This window comes from Sorex fumeus, unplaced genomic scaffold (genome assembly GCF_029834395.1).
Source record: "Sorex fumeus unplaced genomic scaffold, SorFum_2.1 ptg000233l, whole genome shotgun sequence".
Classification (NCBI taxonomy): Eukaryota; Metazoa; Chordata; class Mammalia; order Eulipotyphla; family Soricidae; genus Sorex; species Sorex fumeus.
In genome coordinates, this window is record NW_026606290.1 from 1,018,967 (window position 1) to 1,035,829 (window position 16,863).

Below are 16,863 nucleotides of genomic sequence, written 5' to 3' on the forward strand. Positions count from 1 at the left end.
CTTATCTTTCTATTTTGGGACCACACCTGGTGGGGCTCAGGGCTTATTTTTGGCTCTGCACTCAGGAGTCACTCCTGGCGGTGTTCGGGGTTAACATATGGGGTGTCGGGGATTGGACCCAGGATGGTTGTCTGTTCACACTGTGTGTGTGTGTGTGTGTAGGGGTTGGAGGTCAGGCTCCCTGGCGACCTGTCCTCCCCGCTGTCCTCCTGGTCCAATTCTGGTCCAGCCCCAGATTGACACTTCCTACAGGAATAGATTTCAGCATGGTTTCCAGTCCAGATTCACTCAGTCCGATTCTGGGAGCATCCAGAGGCTGCCACCTTGGCCTTTCTTTCTTCTTTTTTTTTCCTTTTTGGTTCACACCTGGCGATGCACAGGGGTTACTCCTGGCTCTGCACTCAGGAATTACTCCTTGTGGTGCTCAGGGGACCATATGGGATGCTGGGAATCGAACCTGGGTCGGCCATGTGCAAGGCAAACGCCCTCCCCGCTGTGCTATCGCTCCAGCCCTACACCCTGGCCTTTCAGGAGGCACCTTTGAGGGATGCCAGGTGCACCGGCTCCCAGGTCTCCCCCATTCTGGGTCTTTCCATCCGTGGCCCACCCGGCCAGCCTCCTTCCTGCCCTTTCCACAGCAGAGCGACTGTTGTAACAATTAGCAGACGCAGTTTTTCCCGGTCTCTGCGCCACTCCACATTCTTGGGATTCTGTCTTCAAGCAGCGCGGCTGCCTCTCAGCTGCAGCCAGGGCTGCTCCGGAGCGTATCGTGACATCTCGTGGGTTTTCATTACATCACGTGATATAAGTGCCCTTACACGGATCCCAGAGGGACACGACCAGGCGACAGAGCCGCCGCGTCCTGCCACCGGAGCCGCACGCTCACGGGTATTTATAAAAGTTCAGATGAAAAAATAAACCTCCCCCCAGATTGTTTGAAACCGACACATGGATTTTCATCCTGTGTTTGTTTGTGTTCTCACCTCGGCGCTGGGAATGCAGTTGCTAGAAAGACTCAGGGACGCGGAAGGATTTGTTAGCGTTTTCGTTTTCCAACAGGACTGAACGTAGGTTGTGAAGATGCCGGCGTTTGTCACTGGGCGGCTGGGATGGGGGCGTTGGTTGGTGCTAGGGGCTGCTCCTGGCTCTGTGCCCCTGGAGCCCCTTGGGGACCATCTGGGGTGTCGGGGATTAAGCCAGGCTTGGCTGCCCGTGAGGCCATGTTTTCGTCCCCGCACCATCTCTCTGGGCCCCGTAACTTTTGTTGATGGTGATTTTCGGGGACTCATCCAGCAGTGCTCAGGGCTTATTCCTGGCTCTGGGCTCAGGCTTCACTCCTGGGGAGAGGGGGTGTTGGATCATAGGCAGTGCTGGGGATCGAACCTGTGTCAGGACAAATCAGGTGTGTGCAAGGCGAACACCCTTTCCACTATATTATTGCTCTCACCTTTATCTTCTTTTTTTTTTTAAATATGAGCATTGACTTTGCATTGTAAGAGTTCTGATTTCAGTAAGACTTTACTTGGGCTGGAGTGATGACTCAAAGGTTTGAGCACGTGCTTCTTAGGAGGGACCCCTGGGTTTGAGCAGTACTGCATGGTCCCCCAAGTTCACCAGGAGTGACTCCCGAGCACTGATTCAGGAATAGACCCTGAGCCCTACCACACGTACCACCCAAAGCTCTGAGTTTTGCAGGCACCTGTTCACACTGTGTGTGTGTGTGTGTGTGTGTGTGTGTGTGTGTGTGTGTGTGTAGGGGTTGGAGGTCAGACTCCCTACTTTGTCCAACACATCAGATTCTTGCGTTAGGAAACCTGTCAGCCAGGAGGGAGGGAGCCAACGCCCAGGTTCACACCAGGTTCACAGACCCCATCCCAGAAGGAGGAGATGGAGATGGGGAACGGAAGTGCCCGTGGCTTCCTTTGGAGGCACCCCTGAGGGGTTCAGGCTGCACTGCACCCCTTTCTTGCTTTCATTTGGGGGACACAGGGAGTTGGGGTTTGGGGCTACACCCAGAAGTACTCAGGGCTTACACCTGGCTCTTCTCTGAGGAATCACTCCTGGTGGGGTTTGGGGGGCCAGGTGGGGTGTTGGGACCGAATCACCTGTGTCTGCCTACAAGGCAGCCCCATAACCCTGCCCGTAACACTCCAGCCCTGCACTGCACTGGTTTCTTTTTGTTTTCAATTTTATTTTCATAAGATTGTTTGCACTAGTTGATTATATTCAATATATATTTTATTTTTTTTTATTTTTGGGTCACACCCGATGATGCACAGAGGTTACTCCTGTTTCTGCACTCAGAAATTACTCCAGGCGGTGCTTGGGGGACCATATGGTACGCCGGGGATTGAACACGGGTCTGCTGCGTGCAAGGCAAACGCCTTCCCCACTGTGCTATCGCTCCAAACCCTGCATTCACTATTTCAACACCAATTCCACCACCATTATACCTTCCCACCACCATTATTCCTAATTTTCCCACTACTGTTCAAGGCTGCCTATTGGGGGCAGATGCTGGATGATTTATTTTCTATTGCTGGATGTCGGGCTGGAGAGATAGCACAGCAGGTAGGGCGTTTGCCTTGCACACGGCTGACCGGGCCAACCCGAGTTTGATTCCTCCGCCCCTCTCGGAGAGCCCGGCAAGCTACCGAGAGTATCTCGCCCGCACGGCAAAGCCTGGCAAGCTCCCCGTGATGTACTGGATATGCCAAACAAAGTAACAAGTCTCACAATGGAGACGTTACTGGGCCCGCTTGAGTGAATCGATGAACAACAGGAGGACAGTGAGACGGTGACAGTATGAATGTCATGAGAGGCCAAAAAAACTGCCGCACGCTTCTGGAATTCTAAACTTGTAAATGGTTGGGGTCCAGAGATATCTTTGTAGGGAGCTAGTCCATTGTGAGATTCATATGAGAGTCTCTGGATCGAGGCTGGAGGCAGATCGTGGTGTGACTGCCAGGACCTCAGCTGCGCTGGTTTCTGATGCTTCTTACTGTATTCTTCTCTCTCTGTACTTAAGTTTTTTGGGGGGCAGAGTGTGGATTTTCACCATTTGATGGCCTGATACCTTTATGTTGAAAACTATGTTGGAGCATTTCTGTTTTTAATATTGTGTTGGAGAAAAATTCTTAATTAATTTATGGAATCAGTTGAAGTCTCTGTTACAGAAAAACAACAAAACAAAATGAGTCAGAGAGACGTAGGACAGCGGGGAAGATGCTTGCCTTGTACGTGGCCAACCAAGGTTCAATCCCTGGCACCCCATTGGATCCCCCAAACCCTGCCAGGAGTGATCCCGGAGTGCAGCCAGGTGTGGCCCCCAAAAAGCCTGGGAGAAATTAAATCTCAGGTGGTGTCAGGCAGGGTGCGTTTGATTTATAACTGTTTCTCATACATATATATATATTTTTTTTCTTCTCGTCTCTACAAGCTACTTTACTACTCAGAACCAAATTGATTTTTAAAAACATTTTAAATGGGGGTTTTGTTTCATTTGCTCTGAATAAATCCATACCTTCAGACACGTCTCTCTCCGTAAGAGGAATCGAATACAGCTGCCCTCTCCAGGGGGAACTGTCTGTGACTCTCCATTCAAGGCCAGCCTCTCAAAATGGATTTATCCGGAATTAGAGTGTGTAAGCAGGGCTCGATGCATCCTTTGTGTTGCCGTGTTTGGTTTAGGGTTGGGGGCCACACCCAGCTGTGCTCAGGGCTCACCTCAGGGCTGTGCTGGGATTATTCCTGGCTCTGCTGGGAACTGTGGGCATTGCTTGGAACTGAGCCCCAGTCAGATGCTTGTAAGGCAAGTGCCTTCCCAGTACTATATTTTTTCCTTTTTGGGTCACACCCAGTGATGCTCAGGGGTTCCTCCTGGCGATTCCACTCAGGAATCACCCCTGATGGTGCTCGGAGGACCCTATGGGATGCCAGGGATTGAACCTGAGTGGCCGTGTGCATGACAGATGCCCTCCCCACTGTGCGATATATCGGTATATTGCACCTATATCATTCTGGCCCCAAACCCAGTACTATCTTTCCAGCCCTTGCTTGTTTGTTTGGGTTTTGTTCTTGAGCCACATTTATCAGTGCTCTGGGGCTACTCTCAGCCCACTTGCTTAGGGGTCCCTATGGTGCAGTGCAGGGCCACCCCCCCCCCCCCCCCCGTGCTATCACTCCAGCCCCCACTCGTAGAAAGGCTCTGCATCTGGGAGCCCTGGGGTCCATCCCAAGCATCACATGCTCTCCTGAGCACTGAGCTGGGAGTAACCCCTGAATCCGCTGGATGTGGCCCCACAACAAACCAAACAAGACAGTCCCTGAGTCTGGCCTGGAGTGAGAGTTGAGCGGGTAAGTTGCTTTGCTCTGTACGAGCTCGAGCCTGGGTTCGATCCCTGGCACCCCACATAGTCCCATGAGCCCCGCCAGGAGTGAACCCTGAGCACAGAGCCAGGAGTAAGCCCTGAGAATCCCTGGGTGTGGCCCCCAAACCATAAAAAGAAAAAGAAGATCAGTATCTCCCAGGCCTGAAGTGGCCTTGACCCCCAGGCTCACCGGGAGCCCCTGAGCGGGCAGCTTCCTGGCTCTGCTCAGCCAGTGCCGAGGTCACCTTGGTCCCTGCTGCTGCCCACACCCCCCTCCCGCCCGCTGGGTTGGACCTGGGTGGCCGCAGTGACCGGAAGCCTGAAGGGAAAGCGCTGGCGAGGAGCCTGCCCTCCTTGTTTTAATTCTGAGTGTTGTTTCGTGTCAACCTTTTGCATAATTTTAAGGGGAAAAAACCCATTTCTGGTGACTTTCTTTCTTTTTTGGGGGGTGTGGGGAGGGGCAGGGGTGGTTTCAGGCCTGACCCAGCAATGCTCATGGATTACTCCTGGCTCCTAGGGGGTACTGGGGATCGAACCAGGTTCCCTGCACGTACTTCCTGCGGCACCGCCTCTCTGGCCTCAGTTTCTTCATTTCTGTGGTCCAACGACATGCCGCAGCTCATACTCACTCGGGTTTGGGGCCACTGGGGCCGCACCTGACCGTGCTTGGAAACCTTATGGGAGCAGGTGCCCCCGTGGGCACACCAGACACACGCCATCCAGCCCTGGGTGGGGGGCTCTCCGGATACCCCTCTCCCCCAGCCTATTTGATTTAATCTTTAGCCTTTAAAGGAGCCTCAACCAGGAATCGGATAGCACAGTGTATGTGTGTGTGGTGGGGGGGGCGTGCTGGCCTGCTTGCGGCCGACCTGAGCACCGCCAGGAGTGACCCCTGAGCAGAGCAGGGAGTGAGTCCTGTACACCACCAGGTGTGGGGGCCCCCTTCCCCCCAATAAAACAGACCCAGCCGTGGAGGAGCCTGGAGGGCTATGGGAGGTGGTGGCTGCCACGTCTGCGGCTCAGGCCGGGGGTGGTTTGATCCCAGGGCCTGGGGGAGGGAAGCCACCTGACTGGTTGCGACCAGCTACTTGAAAACGCCCATTTGCAGGCCCTTGGCCGTGAGAGGAGGCGCTGAGTGGGTATATATACAGCAGCCCTCAATTAAATAGGATTTTCCATTAGCCGTTCTGTCTGTCTCGCGATCTTGGAAGGAAGCATCTTGCAAACAGAGTTTGTGTCCTCACAGCATCATCCCTGGGCACCCAGAGGTTCCGGAACCTTCCTGCGGTGTCTTCTAGGGCCGGAAGCTTAGCAGTACGCTACTTGCCGTAGCAGTACGGGAGGGGAGGAGAGAGGGACTAGGGAGAAAGCCCAGTGGGCAGGGCCCGCATGCTGCAGACCCAGTTCACACCTTGACACTCTATGACCCCCCCCCACACACATACATACACAGTCACACACACACTCATTCACATACACACTCACTCACACACACATACACATTCACACATGCACGCTCACACAGTGGTGCTCTGAAAGCGCCCGGCTACCTCAGGGCCCATCAACACCGCGTCTTGTGGCCAGAGCAGTAGTACAGAGGATTAGGCACTTTCCTAGCACGTGGCCGACCCAGGTTTAATCCCCGGCATCCCATAGGGTTCCCTGAGCACTGCCAGGAGTGATTCCTGAGCACAGAGCCAGGAATAACCCCTAAACACCACCAGATGGGCACAAAAACAAAACAAAACAAAAACCACTGTATCCTCAGGCCCTAGTATTGAACTGTCCAGCCTGGCTGACAGATACCGCCGGGAGTGGCCCCTAGACTCCCTGAGCACTGCAGGAGAGCCCCCACACCCCCGCCAAGGACATTGTCTTTTTTCACTGTGGTTCTTTGCACTTCGGGGTAAGCAGTGGGGGGTGGGGGCAGGGTGAGACTGGGTCCCTGGGCATGGATGGAGGCCAGGTGGTTAGCCATTGCCTTCTCTCGCCCTCAGCACCAATCCATTTTAGGGCCAGAGAGAGCACATTGGGCTGAGTGCGTGCTTTTGGCATGCAAGAACCTGGCTTCCGTCCCCTGAGCACCAAGTTCGGAGGCATCCCCGAGCACTGTCAGGTGTGGCTTTGAGCACCCAAACCAAGCAAATGCACGGTTCCGATTTGAGTTGGTTTCGTTTTGCCCCTCCCCCCCCTCCCCCCCGGCTGGACTCACGGTTTCCTCCTGGCTCTGCACTCAGGGGTCACTCCTGGCAGGGCCCAGGGGACCCTATGGGATGCCGGAGGCCAAACCTGGATTGGCCTCAGCGTGGAGCTGGCTGCTTTTTGCACAGGCAAATACCAATTGGGCTTTCCCGGAGCCTCTGCCCGTCCACACCTGGTGGCTCATTCTCCCCCCACCCCCCGCCCCCCACCCCAGTGAAGTCAGCCTGCCACTTGAGCGGAGAGCTCATGGCGTTTGTTGTCCTGAGAAAATTCTAGACCTGAAGTCAACATTTGAACTGTGGGCCGTGCTATTTTCCTCTGCGAACCTGGCCGCTTCCATCGTGAGGCAGAGAGCGAGGGGGTGGGGAGGCATATATGAGTTTTCCTCTAGTTTTTAACACGAGATGACGCTTCCCAGATGACCGACACGTTAGTGTTGTGTTCTCAGCGCCTGCCAAGGGGCCTCCACTGGCGGGAGAGACCCGAGCGCTTGATCGCACCTGACGAGGAAAGATTCATTGCCAAGATTTCTAATTCCACAGGGCAATGAGGCTTTAAGGAATGAGTATTGGTACAGTGGGGAAGGCGCTGGCCTTGCACGCGGCTGGCTCAAGTTCGATCCCCGGCATCCGATATGATCCCCGAGCACCGCCAGGAGAGATTCCTGAGTGCAGAGTCAGGAGGAATCCCTGAGCACCACTGGGTGTGCCTTACCCCCCCCCCCCCCAAAAAAAAGTATTTGTAGAGTAAGTAAGTAAGTAAGTCTTGGAATTACCTGTATATTTATAATTTACCCCCACAAACTATTGGGGTACCCCCTCTGCTTTCTTATTACACGCTTGTGTGGATTTTATTTCTTTAGCTTTTTGGGTAATGCCTGGCAATGCTCAAGGCTTACTACTGGTTCTGCACTCGGGAATCACTCCTGGCGGTGCTCAGGGGATCTTGTGGGATGCTGGGGATCGAACCCAGTTTGGCAAAGTGCAAGGCAAGTGCCCTCCCCTCTGTGCTAATGGTTCTGGCCTCCGCGTGGATTTTAATTTTTTTCAAATACTTCCACTAAAATAGGGCCTCTGAACAGCCCGTGTGCAGAGGCCCAGTGAAAATTCAGCCGTGTCCTATAAAGGCAGACATTGGAGACTCAGAAAGATGTGAATCCCCATAGCCCTGTCCCCAGGGACCCCCATCACCACTGGGTTTGACCCCAAAACAGGCCACTTTTCTCAGTGTGTATTTGTTAATTACCCATATTATTAACTCCCGGATGGACTTAGAGGACCGTACAGGGTTCCCGGGGATCGAACCCCGGCCAGTTGCAGGCAGGGCCCACCCGCCGCCCATCACTCCGGCCCGCAAAGACTTATTTTTCAAAGAGCTTTTATGCTCTCTGCTCACAAAGGAGTCTTTTGAAGATTTGGCTTTTATTTTTTCCACTAAGTTTTCCACATTTTCATCAAGAATGCAAGTGGGTTGATTAGTTTTTCATCTGTTTCAAATTTTCTTGTCGTTGCTGTCAAGGGCAGGGACGGCGGCCGTGGCACGTGGCTTTATCGGGGACAGGCGAACAGGGCTAACAGCAGTGCCCGGAGATCACATCTGCAGTGCTGACGCCGTTACCGTTTCCTCTCTCTGGGACAACCATCCTCTCACTCAACCATTCTCTTTTGGTGGGGGGACCTGCATCTGGTGATGCCCCGGGCTTACTCCCGGCTCTGCACGTGGGGGACCATCTGCAGTGCCGGGGATCAAACCCAGGTCAGCTGCTGCAAGGCAGGCGCCCGGCCCTGTTGTACGATTGCTTTGGCCCCAGAGGATTTGGGGACTAAAGATGGTCACTGAGAAACCAGGTTCCCGGGAGCAGGGAGCTGGCTGGGCTCCAGTCGGGAATGCCTGTGACTGGCACTCGGATTGTTCACGTAGAGGTTTGTTTCCTCGGTTGCTTTGAGAGAACTGCATCTGGGGCAGCTTGTCTCTGCCCTGCTCCCTCGTCTGTCGGGGATATGGCAGTGAGAGCGTCTTCCCGGGCCAGGCTCTCAGGGGAGGGAACCGGGGAATCTTGTGCCTTATGGAGGAGCAAAGATCAATGAAAACTGGGACCAGAGCGATAGCACAGCAGGGAGGGCATTTGCCTTGAAAGCTGCCAACCCAGGTTCGATCCCTGGTATCCCATAGGGTCCCCCGAGCACCACCGGCAGTAATTCCTGGGTGCAGAGCCAGGAGCAACCCCTGAGCATTGCTGGGCATGACCCCCACTCAAAAAAATATATATATATATATTCGTATGTAATGTCTCCAATGGAGACGTTACTGGGCCCGCTCGAGCAAATCGACGATCAACGGGAGGGCCTTTACCTTACCTTTACCTTATATATATTCGTATATATAGAAAATGATCAATGGAAACCTGAGATATTTGTCTCTTCTTTTTCCTTAATTTTAAAACATAGGTACAAAGACAAATCTGTTTTATGGGTTGTTATTATTATTATTGTTGTTATTTACTTTCTGGGTCACACCCGGATGCACAGGGGTTACTCCTGGCTCTGCACTCAGGAATTACCCCTGGTGGTGCTCAGGGGACCATATGGGATGCTGGGAATTGAACCGCGTGCAAGGCAAGCACCCTCCCTGCTGTCCCATGTCCCTGGCCCTCCCCAGGGAGTTTTCAAGCAGTTTGGTCTTGTTGACTGAAAACTGCCCAGTAAGAGAGATCTGGAGCGTGATCCAGGACACGTGGAAATGTTTCCTGTGTGGCCGTGAGTTCGCGGAGATTCGTGTGAATTCCATTGTGAATCACAGAAAGACTCTAAACTCTCCCTCTCTCTGTGTTTTTATGTACCAGGATCAATTTGACAACTTAGAAAAACACACCCAGTGGGGAATTGATATTCTCGAGAAGTACATCAAATTCGTGAAGGAGAGAACAGAAATCGAACTCAACTATGCAAAGCAACTCAGGTGAGTTGATACTGGAACCTGCAAAATGGACTGAAAGAGGATTTCTAGTCCCAACTTAGTCCTTTGAGAGCGTTCCCTTTTGGGGACCAGACAGTTGTACTAATCCTTTGGTGGGGGGGCTGAGGGGGCCCGGAAGGTGGTTTGGGCCACGCCCAGAGATGCTGGGGTGCTCAGGAGCGACCCCTGCTGATGCTCGGGGAGCTTTGCATCGCCGGGGACCTGGGAGTCTGCTCCATGTGAGGCCTGATGCTTCCTAGACTAGCTTTGGACTCAGCAGTTGTTTCCCACGCGGAGTCCGTTTCTGCAGCGCAGTAAAGATACAACACGGTCACGGTCCTCCCGTTGTTCATCGATTTGCTCGAGCGGGCCCAGTAATGTCTCTATTGTGAGACTTGTTACTGTGTTTGGCATATTGAATACGTCACGGGTAGCTTGCCAGGCTCTGCCGTGCGGGCGAGATACTCTCGTTAGCTTGCTGGGCTCTCCGAGAGGGGCGGAGGAATCGAACTCGGGTTGGCCATGTTGGCCGCTTGTAAGGCAAACGCCCCACCGCTGTGCTATCGCTCCAGCCCTAAAGATACAATAGAAATTCTCAATTTTATCATGTTTATTTATTTATTGGGGTTTGGGGGCCACACTCGGTGGTGCTTAGAGCTGACTCTTGTCTCTGTGCTCAGGCATTGCTCCTGGCAGACTCAGGGGACCATGAGGGATGCCAGGGATTGGGCTCAGCCCAACCGTGTGCACGGGCAGCGCCTCCCTACTATACTGGCACTCTAGGCCTCACATTCTTGATTTTAAAGCCAGTTGTTTGTGGGGCTGGAGCAATAGCACAGTGGGTAGGGCATTTGCCTTGCACACGGCTGACCCAGGCTCAATTCCCAGCATCCCATATGGTCCCTTGAGCACCGCCATGGGTAATTCCTGAGCACAGAGCCAGGAGTAACCCCTGTGCACTGCCAGGTGTGACCCAAACAGCAAAAAAAAAAAAAAAAAGCCAGTTGTTTGTGTATGTGTGTGGGCTGGAGAGGGGAGGTGGCCCGTCCCAAGATGCTCAGGGGCACCCGGGACCCCTCCTGCATGTCCTGTGATGGGGACCACCAAAGGGCAAACTAGCAGGGCTTGGAGGCCACTAACACCACACATGGCACTGCTCGGGGCCTTCAAGGCGCCCTTGGCTGGGGGTTGGACCAGGGTTCCACACTTGCCAGCCCAGCACCCCAAGTGCTCTCTCCCCGCCCCCTCCTTGCTGTTCCAGAAGGCAGTGGGTTTCCCCAGTCTAGTTTGTCTCAAGTTGCAAACCCAGACATGCTCAGGTGAGATGCTCCAAGCGTCTGTGTGACCAGAGGCCCCTGGGCCCGTGGCCTATGCCCTGGGTCTGAGGTTCGTGACTGGTCCTTCCCATGGAGAGCCCATGTGAGCGCCTGTGTGGCATGTCTGTGTCCGCCTTCTCCATGGCTCTGTGGGTCCTTGTGGTCCCGTTTGCTTCTGCGCTGGCCTGTTGGAACGTGCACCATGGTTCACCCATTAGCTCTCACCTGGTTCAGTTGGGGAGATTCTGAAATCCTATTCCTGAAACAGCACCCCCACTGGCATTCTATTTATTTATTCAGTCTTTGGGCCACACTTGGTGATGCTCAGGAGGTACTCCTGGCTGTGTACTCACTCCTGAGTGATTTCCTGGACTTGAGGGACCCTATGGGGTGCTGGGCATCGAACCCGGGTCAAGCTGCATGCAAGGCAAGTGCCCTCCCCTCTGTCCTATTGCTCGGTCCCCTAAGTGCCTTCTGCTACAGAAACATCTCATCTGAATGCAGTGCCCGAGAGGGATATGTCACATCCCTGAGGACGGGGGCGTCCCGAGGGGCTGGGCAGCTTTGCTGGGTATGTATGATGCGTTGGAAGGGATGGCAGGTTTTGGCATCCATTGAGTAGCATGTAAGGCCAGACTCAATGGACTCCATGAGGGGGTGCCTTATAGAACTCCCAGGGTCCAGGGCAGTTGCTCAGGTCCCTCGTGGTGTCTGTCTTGTGGGGACCTGGAGGCTTGGAGAGCTGGAAAGGAAGGGGCTGGAGAATGAAGTTTGACTGTGGGTTCCTGCAGGGGCCCCGCCGGGCTTTAAAATGTGGCCAGTGGGGCTAGAGCCATAGCGAAGCAGGTAGGGCGTTTCCCTTGCATGTGTCCAACCCAGGTTCAATTCCCAGCATCCCATATGGTCCCTTGAGCACCGCCAGGAATGATTCTTGAGTGCAGAGCCAGGAGTCACCCCTGAGCACCGCCAGGTGTGACCCAAAAAGCCAAAAAACAAAACAAAACAATGTGGCCAGTGGTATGAAAATGGACAGGAAAACAGCTTTCACCAAAATGAGGCCCCGCCTTGGGTTTGGCCACCAGTATCTGGACTCTGCCCCCCCCCCCCCCCCCCGTTCTCCGTTCCCCCCCCCCCCCCCCCTTCTCCGTCTCTCTCTGGCACAGGCCACCTTTTCCTGCCGCCTCCTCGTCTCCTGCTGTGCTTCCTCGCCTTAGGTACCAGCTACCAGGAATCCTCAGAGACCTGCAGGCCCAGGACCCAGTGGGTGCGGGGTGGGGGAGTCATTCAGCCTCCCTGTGGGTTCCACAGCCGGCGACAGAGCTTAGCTGAGACCCGAGTGGTGACTGTTTGCCAGTACCCTTGAGAAGGAGCCAGGATGCTTGGATAGATGCCTTCAAGACTTGGCTTACTCCCAATTAGTACCCAGGCCTTTATTGAGACTGTCCCTTGGGGCCTCTGCTCCCCACATCTCCTTTTTTCTGTGCTTGGGGGTCTTTCGGCCACACCCAGTGATGCAGGGGGACCTAGTGGTACTGATGCAGGGGTACCTAGTGGTACTGGGGGGTCTAACCGGGTTGGTGGGCAAGCGCCTTAACCCCTGGACAGCGCTTCCACCCAGCCTCGTCCCCTCCTAAGGGATCCACTTAGCCGCTCCCTCTCAGAACCCCTCCCATCACCTGCTATGTCGTATCTTCACTGAAAAGACGCAGGCAGAGAAGAACCTTCCCCAGACTCTCACACCCATTTTCACCAGTTAGCATCACCCACACCTCTGTGCCGTACCCCTCCCCCCAGGGTCTGTCTGCTTCTCCCTTCCTCCCTGCCCCCAATCCCTCCCAGACCCTCTCCTCTACCCACCATCAGTCAACTCTCTCTGGATTGTTTGCATCACCACACACACACACACACACACACACACACACGCAGACACGCACTGCACGCTCACACATACATGGATATATACACCACACACACAGAAACACATCACACACATGCACACATACACCACACGCATACACACACAGACATACACACCACACGCATACACACACATGGACACACACTACATGCATACACATAAACACACCACACACATGCACACACACCACACGCATACACACACTGCATGTACATACACACTGCATGCACACACACAGACATATACACCACACACACCACACACACATACACACACATACCACACGTGCACACACCCCATCATTCCTTCCATTGCTAAAAACCAAAATGGATCACGCCACTCAAGGAAGGAGAAAATCCTGCAGTTTGCAGCCACCGGCTGGAACTGGGCGATCTCACTTGAAGTCGGTCAGACTGACAAGGTCAAATGCCGGATGTCCTGGCCGGGCTAGGGAACAGTGGGAACCAGAGTGGGCAGAACACGACTCGTGGGTCATCGTTATCTCCAGATTACAGGAACGGGACGCTCAGGAGAGGGAGATGTGAGGGGGACGCAGGAAGGGGCGGCCTGGAAGCCACGTGGGCAGGCGTCAGGGCGGGACCCTCCGAGGTGAGACGAAGGGTCAGCCTTGGCCGGAGCCCCCAGGCCCAGCATCCTCGCTGGAATTGAGGGCCTGGGCTGTGGACTTGGAGGGGGGGGCGTTGTATGCCCGTGACCCTTCCTGCAAATAACCGTGTCCATCCAGGCGTTGAAATAAAACCTTCGAATAAAATTTTAAAAATGAAATGCAAAAACATCAAAACCCACAGGACCACTTCTGTGGGGCGGGGTGGGGGGCACAGGGCAATCTGCTGAGCCCAGGTCGCCCCACCCCGGGTTTGACCCTGGGCACCTCCTATGGTCGCCCCCCCCCCCCCAGATTGGCCGGAGTGATCCCTGAGTGCAGAGCCGGAAGTGGCGCCCAGCACTGCCTTGTGTGGCTTCAGAAGGGAACAAAGACTCGGGGTCACGGATGTCCCCACCCCACATCACTGTTTTCTCAAAATATTCCCGTTTGTTTGGTGGGGTTTCTGAGTTGCCTGGCAGGGCAGTGCTCAGGGCTGACTCCTGGCTCTGTGCTCCGGGATCACTCTGGCACTCTGAATGGGGCTCAGGGTGCCGGGGATCAGGGATCGAACCCAGGTCAGCCGTGGGCAAGGCAAGTGCCCTACCCTCTGCACTCTCGCTCAGACCCCAAGCAAAGCTCTTTCCCAGCTCCCAGACCCGTTTTGCCTTTCCTCTCCTGGGACCTCTGCCCTGACCCTGGGGGGCCCCCCCTCATCTCTGGCCGGACACTCCACCGTTGTCCAACTTCCGGCCGGCCTGTCAGCAAGTCCCCACATGGTACCTCTCCTCCCGCCCCTTGCCCCCCACCTTCCCCCAGGACTGGTGCGGTTCTTATGCCAGCTCACTTTCCTCCTCCTCCTCCTCCTCTTCCTCCTCCCCCTCCCCCTCCCCCTCCCCCTCCTGGCCTGTCCCTGGCTGAGCTGCCCCATTTGGGGATCTCAGCATGATCTAAATGACAACCAGCTTCACACGCCTTGGGGTGGCCAGGCCTCCACCCTGCACCCCAGAAATGGATCCTCAGAAATCTCCATCCAAGAAGAGGCAGAAATGGTCTCTGAGCACTTCGGAGGTGGCAGCCCCCTCACCTCTCTGCACCCCACATGCAGTTACAGGGATCATTCAGGGGGACCCTCCAGGGTATTGGGTGGACCCAGGACTGCAGCGGTTGTGTGAGCGCCGCCCCCCACACACACATCTGGGTCAGGGCTCTCAGCTATGACCCTCTGATACAAAACCGGTCCCAGTTGAACCCAGAGCATGGCCCAGCGCTGCCTCAGCACCTCTGGGTGTCCCCCAAATAAAAACATTTCTGATGTTTCTCTCCAGGGAGGATTCTGTGAGAACGCCAGCAAACAGGCGATTCCTTCCTGCAGGCCTTGGTTTTAATGCCCGTGGTTACTATGTTGCGTTAGATTGGGAAACATTGTTTCCTGCCCCCTAGCTAGAACTTTCTAGGAGGAGCACCCAATCCCGCCTGATGGTTACTTTCCTGGGACTTCTTGGAAGCTGATTTTCCTAGTCTGATGAGCCAAAACTGGGGAGGCCGAGGGTAGCTGTACTTTTCTTACTTTGAATGAAAGAGCTTTTATGGGGGCGGGGCTGTGTTTGGATCCCACCCAGCTGTGCTCAGGGCTTGCTCCTGGCTCTGTGCTCAGGGATTGCGCTACCTAGAGGACCGAATTCCATGCCGGGAATGGAACAGGGTCAGCTGGGTGCAAGGCCAAGGCCTTATTACTCTCCCCAGAATTACCGTAGCTTTTGTACATTGAAACCAGTTGTATTTTTTTCTTGGTAAACTCTTCATGACCTGGTCTGTTTTCATGAGTTTTTTTTTTCCAGAGTTCATTATAAACAAAGGGTAACTAAGTATAAATTAAGTACAGTGCATATTGCATCCATAGGAATTCTATTTTATTTTAGTTTGACAAGACATGGCCTTGAGGGGTCTGTTGTACTATAAAAATTTAACTCCTGGGGCTGGAGTGATAGTACAGCGGGGCGGGCATTTGCCTTACATGTGGCCGACCTGGGTTCGATTTCCAGCATCCCATATAGTTCACTTGAGCAATGCCAGGAGTGATTCCTGAGTGCAGAGCCAGGAAGAACCCCTGAGCATTGCCGAGTGTGACCCTCCCCTCCCCTCCCAAAAAAAGCCAAAAAAATTAAACTCCTAAGAGTTAACAGAAAGGGAAGGTAAAGGGCAGGAGAGATCGTACAGCAGGTAAGACTTTGCACACAGCCAGCCTCAAACCAGCACCCCAAAGGGCCCCTCAGTCCCCGCCAGGAGTGAGCCTTGAGCGCAGAGCCAGGAGTAAGCCCTGAGCACCTAGGGGTGGGGGTGGGGAGGCGAGGGAAGGTGACCTCCAAGCGAAACAAAAAGTGATTCACAGCTTTTACTTTTCATCTGAAGAACCAAGTCATCTGTTTGGGGACAAATGACTCTGCTTCATCTCTTTCCTCTGTGAGATGTAACAAATATTTCCCACCTTACCGTCTGTGGCGGGGCCCAGGGGGCCTGGAGCAAGGCTGGGTCCGTGTTTTGTTAGTAACTTCCACCGCCCTGCTTCTGTTTGTGCTGAGCGGGAGGTGCCTGCGTGTTCCCTGCTTCTAGACCTTTCTTTTTTTTTTTCCTTTTTGGTTTTTGGGTCACACATGGCGATGCTCAGGGGTTACTCCAAGACTCTGCACTCAGGAATTACTCCCGGCGATGCATATCGGATGCCGGGGATCGAACCCAGGTCAGCCACATGCAAGGCAAACGCCCTCCCTGCTGTACTAGTGTGTCAGCTTCGCTTCTAGAACTTTCGACCCATCCCTGGGAGCTCCCCAGTGGGGAGAGAGTGGGGAGACCACCCAGCTTTGTCCCTCGTAACTCGGGAACTCTGCGCTCTCCGTGAGGTGCTGAGTGTTTCAGTCCCCGGGAGTCTGATTTTGTGGGTGCTCACTCTACTCTCTCCTGAGTGCTCCTCCCTTCTTCATCCATTTCTGGGAGATGGTGGGGTGGGGGTGGGGGGGCCAGTTTCCCTGTTGCTGACAGCAGGGGTTGGGGGCCAGTGTCCACTCTCGCTGTCCCACAGTCTCTGCTGCCACTCTGTCACCAGCTTCCCCAGTACAGGGCGAGGAGGGGTGGTGTTTTGTCTTTCAGCATTTCAGATTGCCTTGGCCTCTGCCGTTTCTTCACTCTTGTTTTCTGCTCTTGCAAAAGGCACAATTCCCCCATTGAACCCGATTCCACGCGCCCCATCTGGGAAGCTGCGAGTGCATTTTCTGAAAAGTAAGAGAAAGATCGGAAAACAAAACAAAGCATTCCTGGGCCCAACCCTGGGCCTTCTCAGAGCTCTGGAGGGCCTTGGATGGCTCCCAGCTTCCTCCTCATCACCCCCCTCACGCCTGCAAAGCATGCCCCCACCGCCCACCTGTGGATCTGAGGATCAGACACGTTGACCAAAGGCTGTTTTCCTCACTTTTCTGTTCTGTTTTGTTTAAGGGCCCCACC

At 54.4% G+C, this 16,863-nt stretch overlaps 1 protein-coding gene across 16 annotated transcripts in view; it reads left to right on the plus strand.

Moving 5' to 3' along the window:
- Positions 1 to 16,863, plus strand: part of FNBP1 (formin binding protein 1) — a 129,586-nt gene that overhangs the window by 41,586 nt on the left and 71,137 nt on the right. For all 16 annotated transcript variants that reach the window (XM_056108860.1, XM_056108858.1, XM_056108859.1 and 13 more), the window contains exon 2: positions 9,415 to 9,530. In XM_056108860.1, the coding sequence (XP_055964835.1) occupies positions 9,415 to 9,530 (116 nt within the window). The remainder of the gene's footprint in view (positions 1 to 9,414; positions 9,531 to 16,863) is intronic.